The sequence below is a fragment of the Acanthochromis polyacanthus genome, chromosome 2, assembly GCF_021347895.1.
Source record: "Acanthochromis polyacanthus isolate Apoly-LR-REF ecotype Palm Island chromosome 2, KAUST_Apoly_ChrSc, whole genome shotgun sequence".
NCBI classification, from domain to species: Eukaryota; Metazoa; Chordata; class Actinopteri; family Pomacentridae; genus Acanthochromis; species Acanthochromis polyacanthus.
The window spans coordinates 9,429,612-9,445,834 of NC_067114.1; the positions used below are offsets into that span (position 1 = coordinate 9,429,612).

A 16,223-nucleotide genomic window follows, 5' to 3' on the forward strand; every position below is an offset into this window, starting at 1 on the left:
CGGTCTCACCAGCTGACAGTCCTCCAGAGAGTTGACGAGCTGAGCGTTCTGGCAGGAGAGGATGGAGCCGGCCAGGTTGAGCATCACACACACTGCAGACAGCAGCATGAAGAATGTGATCTGCGACAGAGGAAGAGCAAAGACACAGAGAAATTGAGAAAAAAAAGCAACAGCAATATGTCAAAGTGCTGTTGCCTATTGCCACTGACTCTGATTCAACACATTTTTCTGACACTGTGCAGTGGAAGCAGCAGTAATACCAGCGGCACGGTGTACTTTACTAATCAATCGTCACTCGCAGTGACTTCAATAGATCACCAAAGGGAAAATTAGCACTGATGTCAAGAGAAATCCATAAGCTGTTTCTCCTCAGACCTCCCGAGTGTGAAGGTGAGAAAAAAATCATAATTGCAGAAAACCTTTTCACACAATGACACAACAAACAGCTCATTGAGGGGTAGAAATTCTAAACCCACAGTGAGCTTCTTTTATGCCGCTTGATATCAGAGCAGTTGTGATGTCTTTAAGTGAGGGGAAAACAGACACACACGCACCAATCACAGCTGAGATAAAGTTTCTCTGCTCTCTAAGCCAACAGAGCTGGTATTCCCTTGGAACCCTTTTCCTCGGGGTAAAGTCTTCCTTTTATTTCCCAGCTGACAGCCTAGCGGATGTCCATCCTGTTCGTAGAAATATGGTGTAGTTTCTCCGACATCAAGGATGTGGAGGTGTTGAAGAAAATGTCCGTTGACACTGACTTGTTGGCATAAAGATAAGTTTATTACAAAGAAGACCAGTATTGATCAGGAACCATGGATACCCAGGAGCATTCTCAGCCAATATGAACAACTCAGCTTGAATTACAGAGATATAGGTTTGTGTATGAAGAGTTCTCTTAACATTTTTTCATCAGTAGCAGAGTCTCACTTTCTCCATATTAGGTACATCATTCCCACATGTCCCAGCACGGGAACAAGGATCTCTTCGATCTAAACATGTCTAGGAATAGCATAAATATTCCAGGAACAACAGAAAGATTTATCAACTATTGCATAAACATTTCATTCCTATGGTTTCTGTAACATATCCCAAGATCACCCAAACTGCAGTCACACCATACAAAAGAAGCTGAACTGAACTGAGTTGAACACATATCTCTGGTCAGATACTACAATGGCTGCTATTGCTGGTAGTTGAAATTCCAGGTCAAATGTTATAAAACTGAAAACAGACAATCAGCTGTCCGAGAAAACTGCAAACCAGGTTGCTGCACTGTGTAGCAGAACTGACTTAACAACTCTTGGCTTTGGAGAAACCTGATGACTGCAGCAGAGTTTCACAAGCACAAAGACTGATCAATTTAATTTTTTTTTTAATTTCCAAAGTTAGCTTTTGCAAAGTGTTTGGAGCCCTGGAACAGTGTTGGTGGAGGACATAAAGGGCACAAGCAGGAGGAGTCTGACGGATATAAAGGTTATTGAGAACACACAAACAGATGGAGAGGAGGAGAGACGTACAAGGGGGTGGAGAAGGAATGAAACTGGAGGTGGTTTGTAATAAACAGATGGAGCGATAAGTTTAAGTGCTTTTCACCACAGCAGAAAATTGAAAGATTGAGAGGCTGATGGGTGAGCTCGAGGAGCAAACTCCTCTGATGGCAAAGAGGAAAATCAAAGGAGGAGAAAAGTGGGATGGGAAATGAAAACAAAAGAAAACAGAGATGAGACAAATATTAATAGACAGGAACATGCAGGAGAGGAGACAGACAGGACATGACTCTCAGGTCCCATAGAGCATTGGTGGTAATGATGTGTGGATCTGATTAATTAGTATTTCATTTGAATGTGATATCAGCTGTCTTGTTTCCTGGTAAATCAGCCACATTAGAACAAAATCAGTCCTCCAGGAAAAGCACTGAGCCACAGACAAACAAGCATAAATAAATATCTGTAGTAAAAGGAACTTTACATATTACCTCCAAAATCTTATTTATGACCTAACACAATCTCTATCAACATGTTAATTGTGTCATCAGTGTTTCTGTGCAACATTATTTTACAACTGTACAATTAGCACAAAAAGCAAGAGCCTCAACAACAACAACAACATGAACTGCCTTAATGTCGTAAAAAGGTTAAAAACATGAATAAAACAACAGTAAACTAAAAATAAATCAGAAATGACAAAGAAAAGTGAACTAAAAGGCAAACAAGTCAAGAAACTTTTACAAAAGAGAATGTTTTAAGGAGAGATTTAGAAATAGTGACAGGTTTAGAAAATCTGATCTCAGCAGGTGAGTCGTTCCTGAGTTTGGGGGCACTAGTCGGACACAGAGAATGACCAGAGGACCATCATCTGCTGATCTAAACTGACACTAAACAGGGCCTTGGTCACATAAGGCCTTAAAAGTCCACCGTAGAATTTTTAGGAACAGGAAGTTGTTGTTTTTTGGTTGTCTGTTTGGATCAGTGACGATCCTGACTGCAGCATTTCAAACCACTTAAAGGTGATAAAGAGAAGCTTGAGTAACACCTGAGTAGATCACATTACAGAAGTCTAGACATAAAATAAATAAAGCTTGGATAACACCGTCTAGATTCTATAAAGATAGGAAGAAACTTTTTAAAAAAAAATTAACTAAAGGTGAAATAAATAGGACTAAAAAAACCTTCCAATTATGAGCCAGAATCAGTTAAGACACCTAAATTTGTTGGTTCAATGCAATTCGATCGGGCTTCCAGGTTGGCGCTTATCTGACTAAAAGAACTGAGTGTGCCAAACAAGAACATTTTGTCATCATCAAGTTTGAGACAACTTTTAGAGATCCTGCAATCATTGTTAGAAAATCAGTAAGTCGGGTTAGACTGACACAGAAGCAGACTATAATGGAATATATAACTGGGTGTCATCTGCATAACAGCTATTCTCTACATTAGGTTTACTGATAACCTGACTAAAGGGCAGCATATAGATGGAAATCAACCTAAGACTGTCCCTTGAGGCACACATGAGGGAAATGAGAAACTAGGAACTTCAAATAACACCAGATAAAGTTCTATTAGACAGCTATTGATCTCAACATGCCATTAATCATTGGGCGACATGAAGAAACACATTATCCAGTGATACTCTCACTGTATCTGGGAAGATTTGATATAAAACTCAAAATGTGACTGCAAGAGATACAACATTAAATGGTAAACAACAGTGAACAAAAATCTGGATCCTTGTCCTTGTGGACATGAATATATTGCATAAATCCCACTGCCATAAAATTAGTTCTAGATATTCTTGTGGGCATTTACAAATTCATGATTAAGTTGCCAAAAATTTCACAGCCACCTATAATCTGAAATTCTTCAGGAGATGCCAAAAAGACAACAGTTGTGAATGAAGTTGTCAGACAATACAGAGTGAAAGTAATAAATGAAGTGTTTTCTTTCTCTCTGATTATGTTAACTTGCATTAGTACTCATACAAAAATGTAAACTGTCCAGCTTAAGCTTACGAATGAAACAACAGCTCCAGACACACAGTGTACTGCTGACGTTATTTTATCACATTCTGCCAAGTAAATTTAATTTGTACATGAAAACAAGATCATGGGGGTTTGTGGGGAATTTGACAAATCACTTCCTTGACAAAACATTAGTTTCTTATTACTGATGCTTCTGTAAAAAAAAACCCAAAAAACAGAAATGACTGATTTTCTGCACAGTGGATAAAGTTTATAAGTGTCTGTGTGTACAGGGCTGACGTTTCTCACCCAGACTGATGGGATCTGCCTCTAAATGTTGAAAAAACATACAGCCATATAAATTAATGCAGTGTTGCTCTTCATTCTCCGTGACAAGTGTTTTGAAACTCTCCAACTGAGATTTGTGAAAACGCAGGAGGTATCGCTAATGCAAGGGTGTCCTACACTTTGAAACATTTCTATTTCTGTTGTCAACTGAATTTATTTCTTCCTTTGCAAGTTAATGTGAGTGCTCTTCAGGGTAAAAATTAATTTGAGATGGGAGATGAATGATGTAAACAGTTTTTCCTGTAATATCCACAAAAAGAGACTTTTGTCCATCCAGAGTGGCTCAGACATTAAGTGATAAGTGTGACAATAATAGTTTCCACAACGCTCTTCTGCAAAAGTGAACGACAAGAAGGAGAGCATCTCCATTAGGTCACCTGGGGGAGCATTTAACTTGAATGATGCCATGACAATAACTATCACAGCGAGGATATTGTAACACACAAAATGGTGACAGTAAAAGCTCCCTCCTCGGCACACAGGCCGTAAGTTGTACTTCAATGAAACCTCTCCGGGTTTTACCTTGCTGCCTGCTGAGCCGGTCAGATACGATGCTGCACGTCAAACAATTACCAGCTGCAATTCCAGTGGAGGGGAAAACAATTCCTCTTTATCAAAGCTCCACTGAGTGCTGGAGTGCGCTGCCATAATATCATGCTTTAAAGGGATGTTTAAATTTTAGTTGTGTGCATTTGCATAATTCTTCTTTGAATGTGTGTCAGATCTTAACAAATAGCCTTTATCTGAATCTACAGCTACAATAAAAAGCACACAACCATGAAACAACAGAGCCAACCAAGCTATGGCTGCTACAAAAAAATGAATGATTATATTTCTTTTTGATTAGTCCCCTTTAGGCCTGTGTGACCAAAGTGTCACCTGTGTGCCCTGATGTTCTCTGTCTGCTGAGCTGATTGTCATGCCTGGCCTCACACCAATGCCTTCTCATTACCATGTAGTATCACATAGCACCATTTAGCAGCTAGTCATTAATTACTGCTGCGCTGCCCTCTGCATGCCAAAGAGGAAAAACACACACACACGCACACACACAATAAAAAGAAACGCCATGCTCGGTCGCTGTAGCAGCCGGGGCAGATTTACGCGGCGTGTCATCATCACATCGTTTAGCACTCACTGCGGAGGACAATACACCATAATACAATCACCATTCATCTCCATCACGCGCACATAGATTACGGTGGAAGACCCGAGGTTCAGGTGTGCCGCTGTAACTCTCCATAAATGTCACTGTGCTTAAAATCATTTGGTGGTAGCTTTGCCTCTTCCTATCTGCATCCAACCTCTTTATCAAGTGATGATGTTTGAGGTCTATGCATTAAATCCTGCTACAGCCACAGGGGTACAGTGTTAAAGTGGACCACTGGTAGCACTATAGGGCAATATCAATCAATCAACGTTTATTTGTATAGAACTTTACAACAACCCAAAGGGTGACCAAAGTGCTTCACAGTAAACGACAAGAAAATATCTTAAAAACAATACAGTAACTTCAAACAGGACAAACAATTCTTCCCGTTAAAAGGGAGTTTTTTTCTTGCCACTGTTGCCTTAGGGCTGCTCTGGGGGTTCAGGCATATAGGTACCGTAAATCATCTTGAGACAATCTGAATTGTAAGTGGCGCTACATAAATAAAATTGAATTAAATTGAAGCTTTCCCATCCATACACACATCCACATTCAACCCTTTCTATGAGAGGACTGTTGCTACTTATGTATGAATGGGTTTACATTTTATAAATTATACTCACTGTGTGCTTTATTTATTGTTTAATCTTTTTAATACTCATTTTAAAGTTGTTTTTGTATGACATTGTTTTTACTTTTACTTTACCCATCTATCTATCTACCTATCTATCTATCAGAACTGAATAAAGGAGAACTTAATATTCAAAGACAGTATCCCTTTCCTTCCTATAAAAGTAGCTCACTTGCTGCATACTCTGTAAAACACATGATATGTGTATTTCCCCGGAGCATGTGCGATATGAGACCTTATCTTCTTGTGCTGGCTGAGGAGGTTGATGCCCGTTCAGCTCCTGCACACATGAATGGGATGAAGTGAAATTAATCATGTTGCACTTCCACACTTTCAGAATGTTAGAGGGTTATTTTATGATGTCTGATGCTCTGACAAATGGATTCTCTGTTCTACAGCAGTGCCTTTAAAAATGACATTGTATGGGGAAAAAATTGGGTTTTCTGGGCCAGTGAACACAGACTTTACAAAAACCTGTTCTGGCCTCCACATTAACAAGTACAAAGACTGAATAATGCATATGTCTCCCAATGGATTCACAATAGTCCATTATAGGTGGCAGTAAAGCAGCAACAATTGAGATAATGTGTCAACAAAGGCAGGGGAGAAGAAGAAGAAGACTGGTCGATAGGAAACTTCCATGAAAATATTGTGTGATTTAAAACACACAAAAAATATTGTTAGGCACTGAATGCAAACAGAAACTCTGTTTATCAGAAAACCCTAGAGGGCACCTTTAAAGCAAAACTTAATTTTGAGTAATCTGCTTATTCACTCAGAGTTAGATGAGAAGACTGATACAACTTCATCTGTTAAATATGGGGCCAGCAGGAGAAATTACATTTTTATATTTCTGTTTTTCGACAGATAAAACAAATGAGATGTAATGTTTTGTTTTTTGGAGCTGTAGAGGTAGATATTGCCTTCTTTATGTACAACCAGACTAGATGTCCTTGTACTTCTAGTCTTTGTGCTTTTATGTAACTTCTGGCCATTGCAGATATTCAAAACTCATAGTTTAAAGGGAAAAAAAATCTAAAAAGTCAAAGCAGCACTTCACACAAACACCTACATCAGTATTTACCTTCAGTAAGAAACGTCTAAGCAAACACGACACACAGTTGTCGAGCAAAAAAAAAAAAGACGCTTGCATGCCTGTCAATCGAGCACATCTCATCTTTCTTTTCTAAAGCGGTCCATCCATCTGTGCCGTCACCAGCAGCAACAAAAAACCAGCCTCATTCATCACTTCTGTTTGTTTCAAGAAGCGTGAGGCCGAGATAAGATAAGCATCTCAGAGGGGAAACTGTGGCACCAAAGAGTAATACTGTAGGTGTTCACTGTTAAGCTATAAGCCAGCGAATATAAAACACTTAGATATTTAATAGAAATAGGAACAGAGGAAATAGGGGCCTCATAGATCATCATCTGACAATTTTAACAGTATTTTAAGCAGAAATGAATGAATATTTAATTGCCCGAGGCTTGCACATTTGCACAAGTGTCATGCAGATGTATGGCAGATTGTAACAAGACAGTATGCATATTTTATAAATGGTTGTGTACAAATGTTTGGGCACTCCTGGGAAATTGCATATTGATTTTTTTTAGATGAAAAGTAAATGTAACCCCTGCGATGTGCATACATTAACATGAGCCTTTCTTTCTTCAGTTATTAACACTGTAAATTTTCCTAAGCTTAGAATTTTTTTAAAAACTGAAACAATAATTGTGACACAAACAAATATTTGCTCATCTTAAGTCACTATTTAGCAACATTCCTTCATCAGAAATCACAACTGCTAAGGTACATTCAGCTAAGAGTATTTCTGTTCTTAGTAATTTGCAGCCATTCATCCTCCCAGATCATTTTAAGTTCTGAGATATTTTTAGGCAGCCTTGCACACGCAGCATGTTTAAGATCTACCCACAGATTTTCAGGCCAGGACACCGCGAGGATCATTTTCAAAAGCTTCAGTTTGTGTTTCTTAAAGCACTTCATGGTGGATTTTGAGATCAGCTTTTCTCATTTTTCAGTGGCAGAGCTATTCTCCTTTCAGTTTCTGTGTCTTAACTGACCGTGTGACATCTGCATCCAGAATTTGCGGATGTTGAGTGGAATCCGATAATTTGGTGAATCTAGTTTTCTCGTGCTGCTGGCTGTCAAAGGATACTGGATGCTAAGAAACATTTCCACACCAGTGCTTAATAGCTGGCAGGTTGCTCCCTTCATTATCCAAACACTAAGTACAAATAACTAAATCTGAACTTTATCTTTCTACAGCACTTGTTTCCCAAACTGCTGCATCCAGATGTTTCCTTGCATACTTCTGACGTTGAATTTTCCTCATGGGTTTTCCTGTTTATGCATCATCACTGCAGAGTGGAACATTGCACCACCACTCCTGTATCAGCCAAACCCTCCTGCTACTCTTTACTGTCAAACAGGGATTCTGCTTTGCCTTTCTGTCCAGCAGATATGTAGTTTTGTATGAAAGGATTTTTCACATCTTGTCATCACAGCCACAGTTCCCCTTAACTGTCTTTTCTTGTTTGAAAGTGCAAGCTGGACATTTCACACACGGCGAGCTGGAAGGGCTTTGATATTTTTCATGGCCTTCCACCGCTTTGCAGGCATCAATTAGCTCCCTTTTCTGATCCTCACTCGCTGGCTTAGAGGAGCCTACTGCTGTTGAGTATTTAAAGAGTCAGATAATTCATCAGCCGAAACTTATAATGACAGTTATTGACCTGCCTTACAAGCTCTAATGAGTCAATTAGGGCTTAACAAGTTAATTAGGTTCTGAGACTTTACAAGTAGAACGTGTAAACTTTAGCACATGCTGCATTTGCATGAACGCTGCATTAACATTTGGAGAATTCTTAACGTGCATTTGCTTCAGGGGTTGGGTTTAATCTTTCTTTAAAAAGTGTAAAACTTAATTATGATGGGAATTACTAATGTAGCTTCTTTAAGTTATTAAATCTCAGCTGGAGGAGCCATATGAGGATCAATTCTGACAATATGTGAAAACAACACTATTTTTTTTGTTAAAATGATATGTGTGGATGTCAGCACATAGTGGATATGCAGAGAAGTGTATTATCTATATCTATATATAAATATACATATAACCAACTGCAAAACAAAACACCGGTCAATTTCTGTATTAATTCCACAGATTATCTTTTTTTTTCCCCTTTATGGAGTAAGGCAGATGATAATATTCCAACACTCTCCAGCTCATTAAAGATGCATTAAAAGTGCAAACCATAGCATGTTATGCATTTGAGAGGGCTCTCCTCCTCACAAACCTCACAGATTCAAGAGTGCATGTGTTGCATTTTCAGCATGCACATTAACCGCAGGAAATCGGTCAGCTTTGCAATATTAATTGTACAATAGATCTTGAATATCAATAGCAAAAGTGTGTTTAATTATACAGATCTGATGGTGAAAAATTGTTTGCTTGTCAGACACTTTGAGAAAAATGTTAATTTGTCTGATCCAGCTGTTTGTTACTTCACACAAAAATATAGAAAATTCCAGTCATTTTGTCATGTAAAGTGAATTTAACAGCAAATAAAATCTGCCTGTAAATCCCTGACAATATCGATAATTTAAAACACTTCTTTAAAAATGTCATCATTTACACTGTGAAAGCCCCATATCAGCATTTTCAGCTGGTTTTCTCCGCCTGTCTCTGTGGTGCATAAATAAAATTGTTACCATAAATGAAACATGCTCTGTGTATTCCCTCGTGAGCAGAAAGACTCCAGAGAATCAAGAAAATATTCAGCCCTACTGAACTCCACTTTTCAAAGACCACCGTGTCTTTTTGTTGTCCCACGTTGTGCCAAATGAGGTGCCAGGCAGCTGTGGATGCTAAATAACTGCCAGGGAGCAAGAAAATCAGCTCAATACTGGCCCTTTAGGACTGAAGGTTCACAGCAGCCGATAATGTTAATGCGCTATGACAATGAGAAGAGTTCCACACTGTGATAAAACGTCATTTAAATGAGCCTCTTTGAACAGACATCATGACCTGTTGTTGTGCTCTAACCCTTGAGAGATTGAAATAACTGAAGATTGGACTGGTTTGCTCAGATGGGAATTTGACAAATGGAGAATCAGAAACACAGTAAGCATCCTCTGACTGCAGCACAAATTAGTATTTAGTCTGCAGCAGCACTGCGACACAACGCTATTTATTTTCAATTATCCCTCAGCCATGAGAGATGGAAGCAATGTTGTTTTGTTTTTGCTGCTGCTTTGCAGATCACAAACCCTCTGATTCGGTTTCCCTCTGATACTGTATATCAATCCTCAGGCCTCTGCAGAGATCAGAAGCATCTTTGCACAAAAAGCACTAAGAGATCATTACTCTGTATTGATTAAGTGGAGGTGGTGATATGCACTGGAACATCCAGATCTGGTGAACTATTCTGCCACTTTAAGCAATTAAAAAAAAAAGACAGTTAAATTACACACAACCTTGGGGTTAAAACACAATTAGCAAAGAAAACAACGTTATTTCTCCCAGTGTCCCTCCCCATGACTTTAAAACACACAAAAAAAGCAAATCCAGGGTAGCAACAGCTGGTTCTCATTGGTTCCTACTGAGGTAACTTTCTGCTCACTTCTCCAACAAAGGCCATGGTGTGTATTTATATATTCAAGAGTGTGTGTGTGCATGTCAGTGTGTGTGTGTTCAGATCCCATCAGCAGGATTAGGCGTGATGGAAGCCGAGTGACCCCGAGTTCAGCGCTGGTCCAAATAAACAGAGGAGGTGTTGATACTAAACCTCAGCAGAACCCAGGAGATACGACACTAAACCACATGTAATGACTTTAAAACCAGCAGGGAAACAGCTCAAAAACTTAGAAAAACACATGAAACACTTACAGGTGACTGATAAAATAAATATATTGGAGAAGAAGCACAAGAGTTGAGCTTTTGTGGTAAACTAGAACAAAGACACTCACTTTCACTGGGTATTCATTACATAATTTGGTAAGTTTGACCAATAGGAGTTTTGCAACACATATTAGAAAGTCACTGACATTAATTCTATGGCAACAAAACATCTGGACAACTTAAAAATAAGTACTCTTTTACTTTAGACTGTTTTCTCATATGATGTGCTCATCCACAAGGCTGCTATTGTTTCTAAAGACGTGTTGATCAGAAGCTGAAATGGAAGTCACAACACTGAAACACTATATATGAGCAAATAACACGAGAAAATGATGAAACTGACTTTATATCTTTAGTCATGTACAGATATGTGACACGTTTCCCAAAGCCAAAACCCACCAAAGCATACATGCAGATTTGCATATTCTCAACAACGTGCGCCTTTTTTTTAAAGCACCACACAACAGGAGGCTCACATGAGGATTAAATTCACAAGAAAGGACCATCTTCAGAGCATCTGGCTTCCCTACGCTGGAGCACAGTAGTTCCCAATAAGCACAACATAAAGCTTTTGGAGGTTATGATGAAGTCAAGCCAGACATTTCCAAAGCAACACGATGAGAGTAGAAGGGTGGACTCATGCTCACTGTCAGCACTAAGAAGTGATGTTTAGACATCAACCTTTGTCAGACATAAGCTGCTACCACAGAGATCACAGCATTAAAATTAAGCGGAAGCTTGTTCTGGATTTTCCCGCTGGTTGCCTCTACTCGCTATTCAGGAATGAACACCAGGTATTTTTCTATTTTTTATTTTTTTTAGTTGTTGACTGTAAAAATGAAAAACAAAATAACACCTTGCCTCTCGACTTCGGAGGCTTTGATGTGTAGTGATGTTGACAGCATGTCAGGCTGCATCTCCACAGGATGTGATGGATTAGTTCCTGTGGTTAGAGACATCATGTGGAAGTTACAGTTCAACAACTGTTTTTTATGGCAAATGAGACATGAAGCCTGGACAACAGGCATGCTATGCAGGACTTTGTAAATTTAACCTTTTGACTTTTAAAAAAAATGTATTGTAACACTTCACACCTCGTCTCCAAAAGTCCAAAAGGACCAGACAGATGATAACTAATCAGAGGGAAGTAGAGCTGCACTGTGGGTTCAGTGTGAGGAGGAAGAGGAGTTCATCTGCGTGCCAGTGCTCACACTTATTGATTAAAACAGACCATGAAAGACAATATCACCCTGAGGGTCAGCAGCTGATTAACCTCCACTTCTCAACATTTTAATCAACCACTGACCTCTAAAGAGCTAAAACAAGGAGGCTCTGCCTTCTCGGCTCCCCTCCGCTGGCTCTTGGTGGGGGGCTGCTGTAATGAGACAGGACTGTAATGAACGTGGTCTCAACAGACACTCGAGCCCAGAAGGAGCCTTCAGTTGGAATTTGTTACAGAAAAAATGCTGCTTGCTTTGGAGGATTCATTGAAAGCCGCTGCTGATGTCGTCTCAATTAAGTGAGTGATACGATGAAAAAACTCTTCAGATCTGTTGCTTTAATCACAAAACAAAGGCCACAACCAAAACCAGTGTAGACAAGCTATCAAATCATGGTTTAAAAAGTACAAATAAAAAAATACTTGGGTTATTCCATCTGAAATCATCAGGGGCCTTCTGATCAACCATCTCTGAACTTTTGTATTCAATAATTAGCTGATCTTCTTCTGCATAGTCGGCAACGACTGAAGCTGGCCTGAACTGATAGATATACACTGAAAACAATGTTATATGCCCTTATGATATTATTATATGCATGATTTACTATATACATTTGGAGTAATTCTAGAACTATGCTCTATTTGAATTTCCTGCTGTTTTTTATTAATCAACTCTTCATGAGAAGAAGATCTCCTTCACCAAGATCTCTACATACAAAATGCAGTCCAAAAATGGAAAACATGCCTTTATAAAAAGAAAAACATTTTCATATTTACATTTGGTGAACCATTTTGAAACTCCAGGTCTCTGTTCTTTGGTTAGGCTACCTAGTAATATTTTTTGTTCTTATAGTAAAACTTGTCAAAATATTTGGTGCTCTCCTGAGTTTTCTCTGTAATGTCACATGAGGTTGCTTTTGGTGGTTTTGAGTGAAATATTTCCTCAACCGTTCGATAAATTGCCATAAAATGTGGTTCTGACATTATGTCTCACTCCAATTAAACTGATTTTGCTGATGGCAGACTTTTTATTGAGCAATGAGCACCATCATTTCTTTCTTTAAATTTGTCCATTAATTAAGTTTATGACTAAATGGTGGCAAAATGAATAAATTCCCATCTGCCTCAGCTGTTGTTTGCATTTAATCCAATAACAATAGGAATTCCTTCTGCTTAATTTTCAATTTTTTTCTTTCTAATTTTTATTTAAGCTCAAAAAAGTTTACTGGGATTAGGAATCACTTTTACAGCAGTGGCCTGACTGAGACAGACAATAACGTAAATTAACAAGTTCAATTATCCATCCATCCATTCTCTATACACCGCTTTATCCTCACTAGGGTCTGTAGCCCTGCGACAGACAGGTCAACAGTCTGTCGCAGGGCTACATATAACAAGTTCAGTTGGGTTTACATAAAGATTAGGAGTGTACTAGAGTATCACAAAATCAGAAAAATATCTGTCAATATAAGTCATCAATGACTTTGAATAAAAGAAAGTCAATATGAGTCAGATATAACATGTACAGTCTGGATGTGTCTGCCTTCAACTCATGTAAAGCTGCTTTCTGAGATCAGCTTTTCAAGATTCAGGACGTTTTGAACTGATTCCAAGCAAACAAAGCAGCATACGTTCATATAACCAACTCAGTGTGAGCTCTGGGAGCAGATAGCAGGAAAAGGTCCTGGGAGGGAAGGCAATAGCTTCCTGCACTTTTTGGCTGATACAGATCTAGAAAAATGAAGAAAGCAGATCGAGAATAGATTTACAAATAAGAGCAGGCCAATGTTTTGGTCAATGAGTGGCCAAGGCAGACCATCTGAACACATAACAGGAAGCAAGAGATTTAAGATCTGAAATAAACCTCAGTGCTTTTGGTCGACTACATCACATCTTTATAATCCGACACAAACACAAAGGTGGTGACAACAAGCCTCTCTTTGACCTTCAAAGACAGACAGGAATTAACTGTGTAATAAAAATACACATTTTTAATTTTAATATATTCATTACCAAAAAAACACTCAGACAACTGCAGCTGATTCAAAACTCTGCTGCTCGAGTCCTCACTAAGACCAAGAAAGTAGATCACATCACTCCAGTTCTAAAGTCTTTACACAAGCTTCCTGTCACTCAGAGGCTAGATTTTAAAGTCCTGCTGCTGGTCTACAAAACTATAAATGGTTTAGAACCAAAATACACCAGAGACCTCCTGACTCAGTCTGAACCAACCAGACCACTCAGGTCATGTGGATCAGGTCTTCTATTAGTTCCCAGAGTGAAAACCAAACATGGAGAAGCTGCATTCGGCTTCGATGCTCCGCATGTCTGGAATAAACTCCCAGAAAACTCTAGATCAGCTGAAACTCTCAGCCCATTTAAGTCCATTGTAAAGACTTACCTGTTCTCAGCTGCTTTTGACTAAATTCTTTTAACAGTTACTTTAAATCTTATTTTATGACAAACTCCGCAGTGTAACTTTTAAAATGTCCTTGTTTCCTAACTTCTGTTTTTGATCCTTTTACTCTTCTGCATCCTTAAATTATAATGACCTTTTTAATGATTTTATGAATGTGTTTTCTTTTTTATAGTTGTGTTTTCATCTGCTGATTTAATGTCTTTGTGAAGCACTTTGAATCGCCTTTTTGTTGAAATGTGCTTTATAAATAAGCTTGCTTGCTACCAACTGCTGAATTAGAGGTGTAAAAGAAAGAGAACATCTCTGTTAAAAACAGCATTAAGGAGGTCTTCGCAGCGCAGAGTCACGAAGCTGCTAACATTTAGATTTTTAAAGAAAGGTGGTTAAATGTATTAATGACCTTTGGAGCCAGAATGACATTTAAGCCAGCAGCAGTTAGACTTCAAATTAACCACCTGCAGTAGCGTTTATTGTGCTACTCCTCTTCTTCCAACATTTCACCATGCAAATAAAATATACAGTATTACTCAGTATTAACTAGGACATTTTACAACGACATTTTTGCTTCATTTATGGGTAAATCTTACACAGGCACTTAGGGTCTTTGTTTGCTTCGCCACATAAATTTGATAAATCTCCAGTCGTATTTTTTTTAAAAGTATAATTAACCAATAAACAAAGCTACTAAATGATAGCATAAATGCCTTATGCTCTTTGTTTGGGTCTGAATGTGGTCATAACAACTGAAAGAGAGCAACGTGAGCCGAATATCTGCAGAAACACCTCTGCTGCTGCCACTGCTGCTGCCTGGATCATGCTGCTGCCGCTCCTATGAGCCATCAGATAAGAGGGTCTTAATTCATATTCTAATTAATATGGAGCTTCACTTCCTGCGTCTCAGGGCCTTAGGGGACGACACCATTCATCTGGCATTATCGTGAGCCAAAGGGTTCACTCAGCCAACCGTGCTCTTTTACACCCTGCCCCAGCTTTCCCTCGCTCTCGCCTCATACCTCTGTCTGATTCCCTACCTGTCACGTCCTGTCATTTCACACATAATAAGAGCACGGAGAGGACAGAAACAAGGAATTAACGACGGTTCCTGTGGGTGTGTGTATGCATGTGGGTGCTTTTAAAGAAACAATGCGATATAAATGCAAGAAAAAGGATTCAAAAGAGAGAGAAAAAAAGAGGCAGCAGGATTCAAAACACTTCCGAAATCGCCTCGAGGGAGGCATCTTTTATTCTATGTAGGAAACAGAGCAGAGAGGATCATCTGTTTCTTTCACCTATGGAGCAAATAAAAAAAAAACACATATCTGACATCCGTTTCCTTTTATTGATAGCAGATTCAGTTCCTTTAATGTCATTTTATAAGAAGAATGAAATCAGGTTCACAGCAGCTGAGTTTAATGTGAAAACAAAAGGAAAGCAGAGGTGTGCAGTAGCTGTAGGGGAGGCATAGGCAGTGCTGAGAGATACATTTAATCAGTGCCCCGGGAAAGTCTGTTGCTTATTGAAAAAACATTGAATGAAACAAATTGAATCAGTCTGTATGATATTATTATATCATAATTGGATTTGTAAACTTGCCACAATCACTGGGCATGAAGAGCTTTCTGTATCTGCAGTCCAAATTACAACCACAAGAAAAAACGTGGTGAATTAACTTTCTCCATTTGCAAATGTTATTTAGAAACATGCCACATATTCTGGATTTTTAGGAAAGAAAACATCTTCTCATCCTCGTCCTCTCATGTCTGCATCAGGGAGCAGGGTTTAGAGTTTGGTTTGAAGTTGTGTCATGCCGTTCCCCTCTGTAGTTAAACCTCCCACCGCTAATCTCACAATCTTATTTCTAGGAAATAAAAAGCTACAAAAAGCAATCTATTAATGTAGATTCAGAGATGTCGTTTATGGTAAATCTCAATGGAAAAGGAGCAAAGCTAGATTACATATTAATGCAAGTCTTGGTATTTGCACATAAATCACTGCTTGCGAGGTGAACCAGAAGACACGAGCAGCTGCCTCACAGTCCACAGGTTTGTTTACTGTCTAGATCTATTTCTGCTAAGTTTAA

General features: G+C 38.8%; 1 protein-coding gene across 2 annotated transcripts in view; it reads right to left on the reverse strand.

The window, feature by feature from the left end:
• The window catches only part of fam189a1 (family with sequence similarity 189 member A1), a 104,187-nt gene that overhangs the window by 20,858 nt on the left and 67,106 nt on the right, over nt 1-16,223 (reverse strand). For both annotated transcript variants that reach the window (XM_022194767.2, XM_022194768.2), the window contains exon 3: nt 10-120. In XM_022194767.2, the coding sequence (XP_022050459.2) occupies nt 10-120 (111 nt within the window). The remainder of the gene's footprint in view (nt 1-9; nt 121-16,223) is intronic.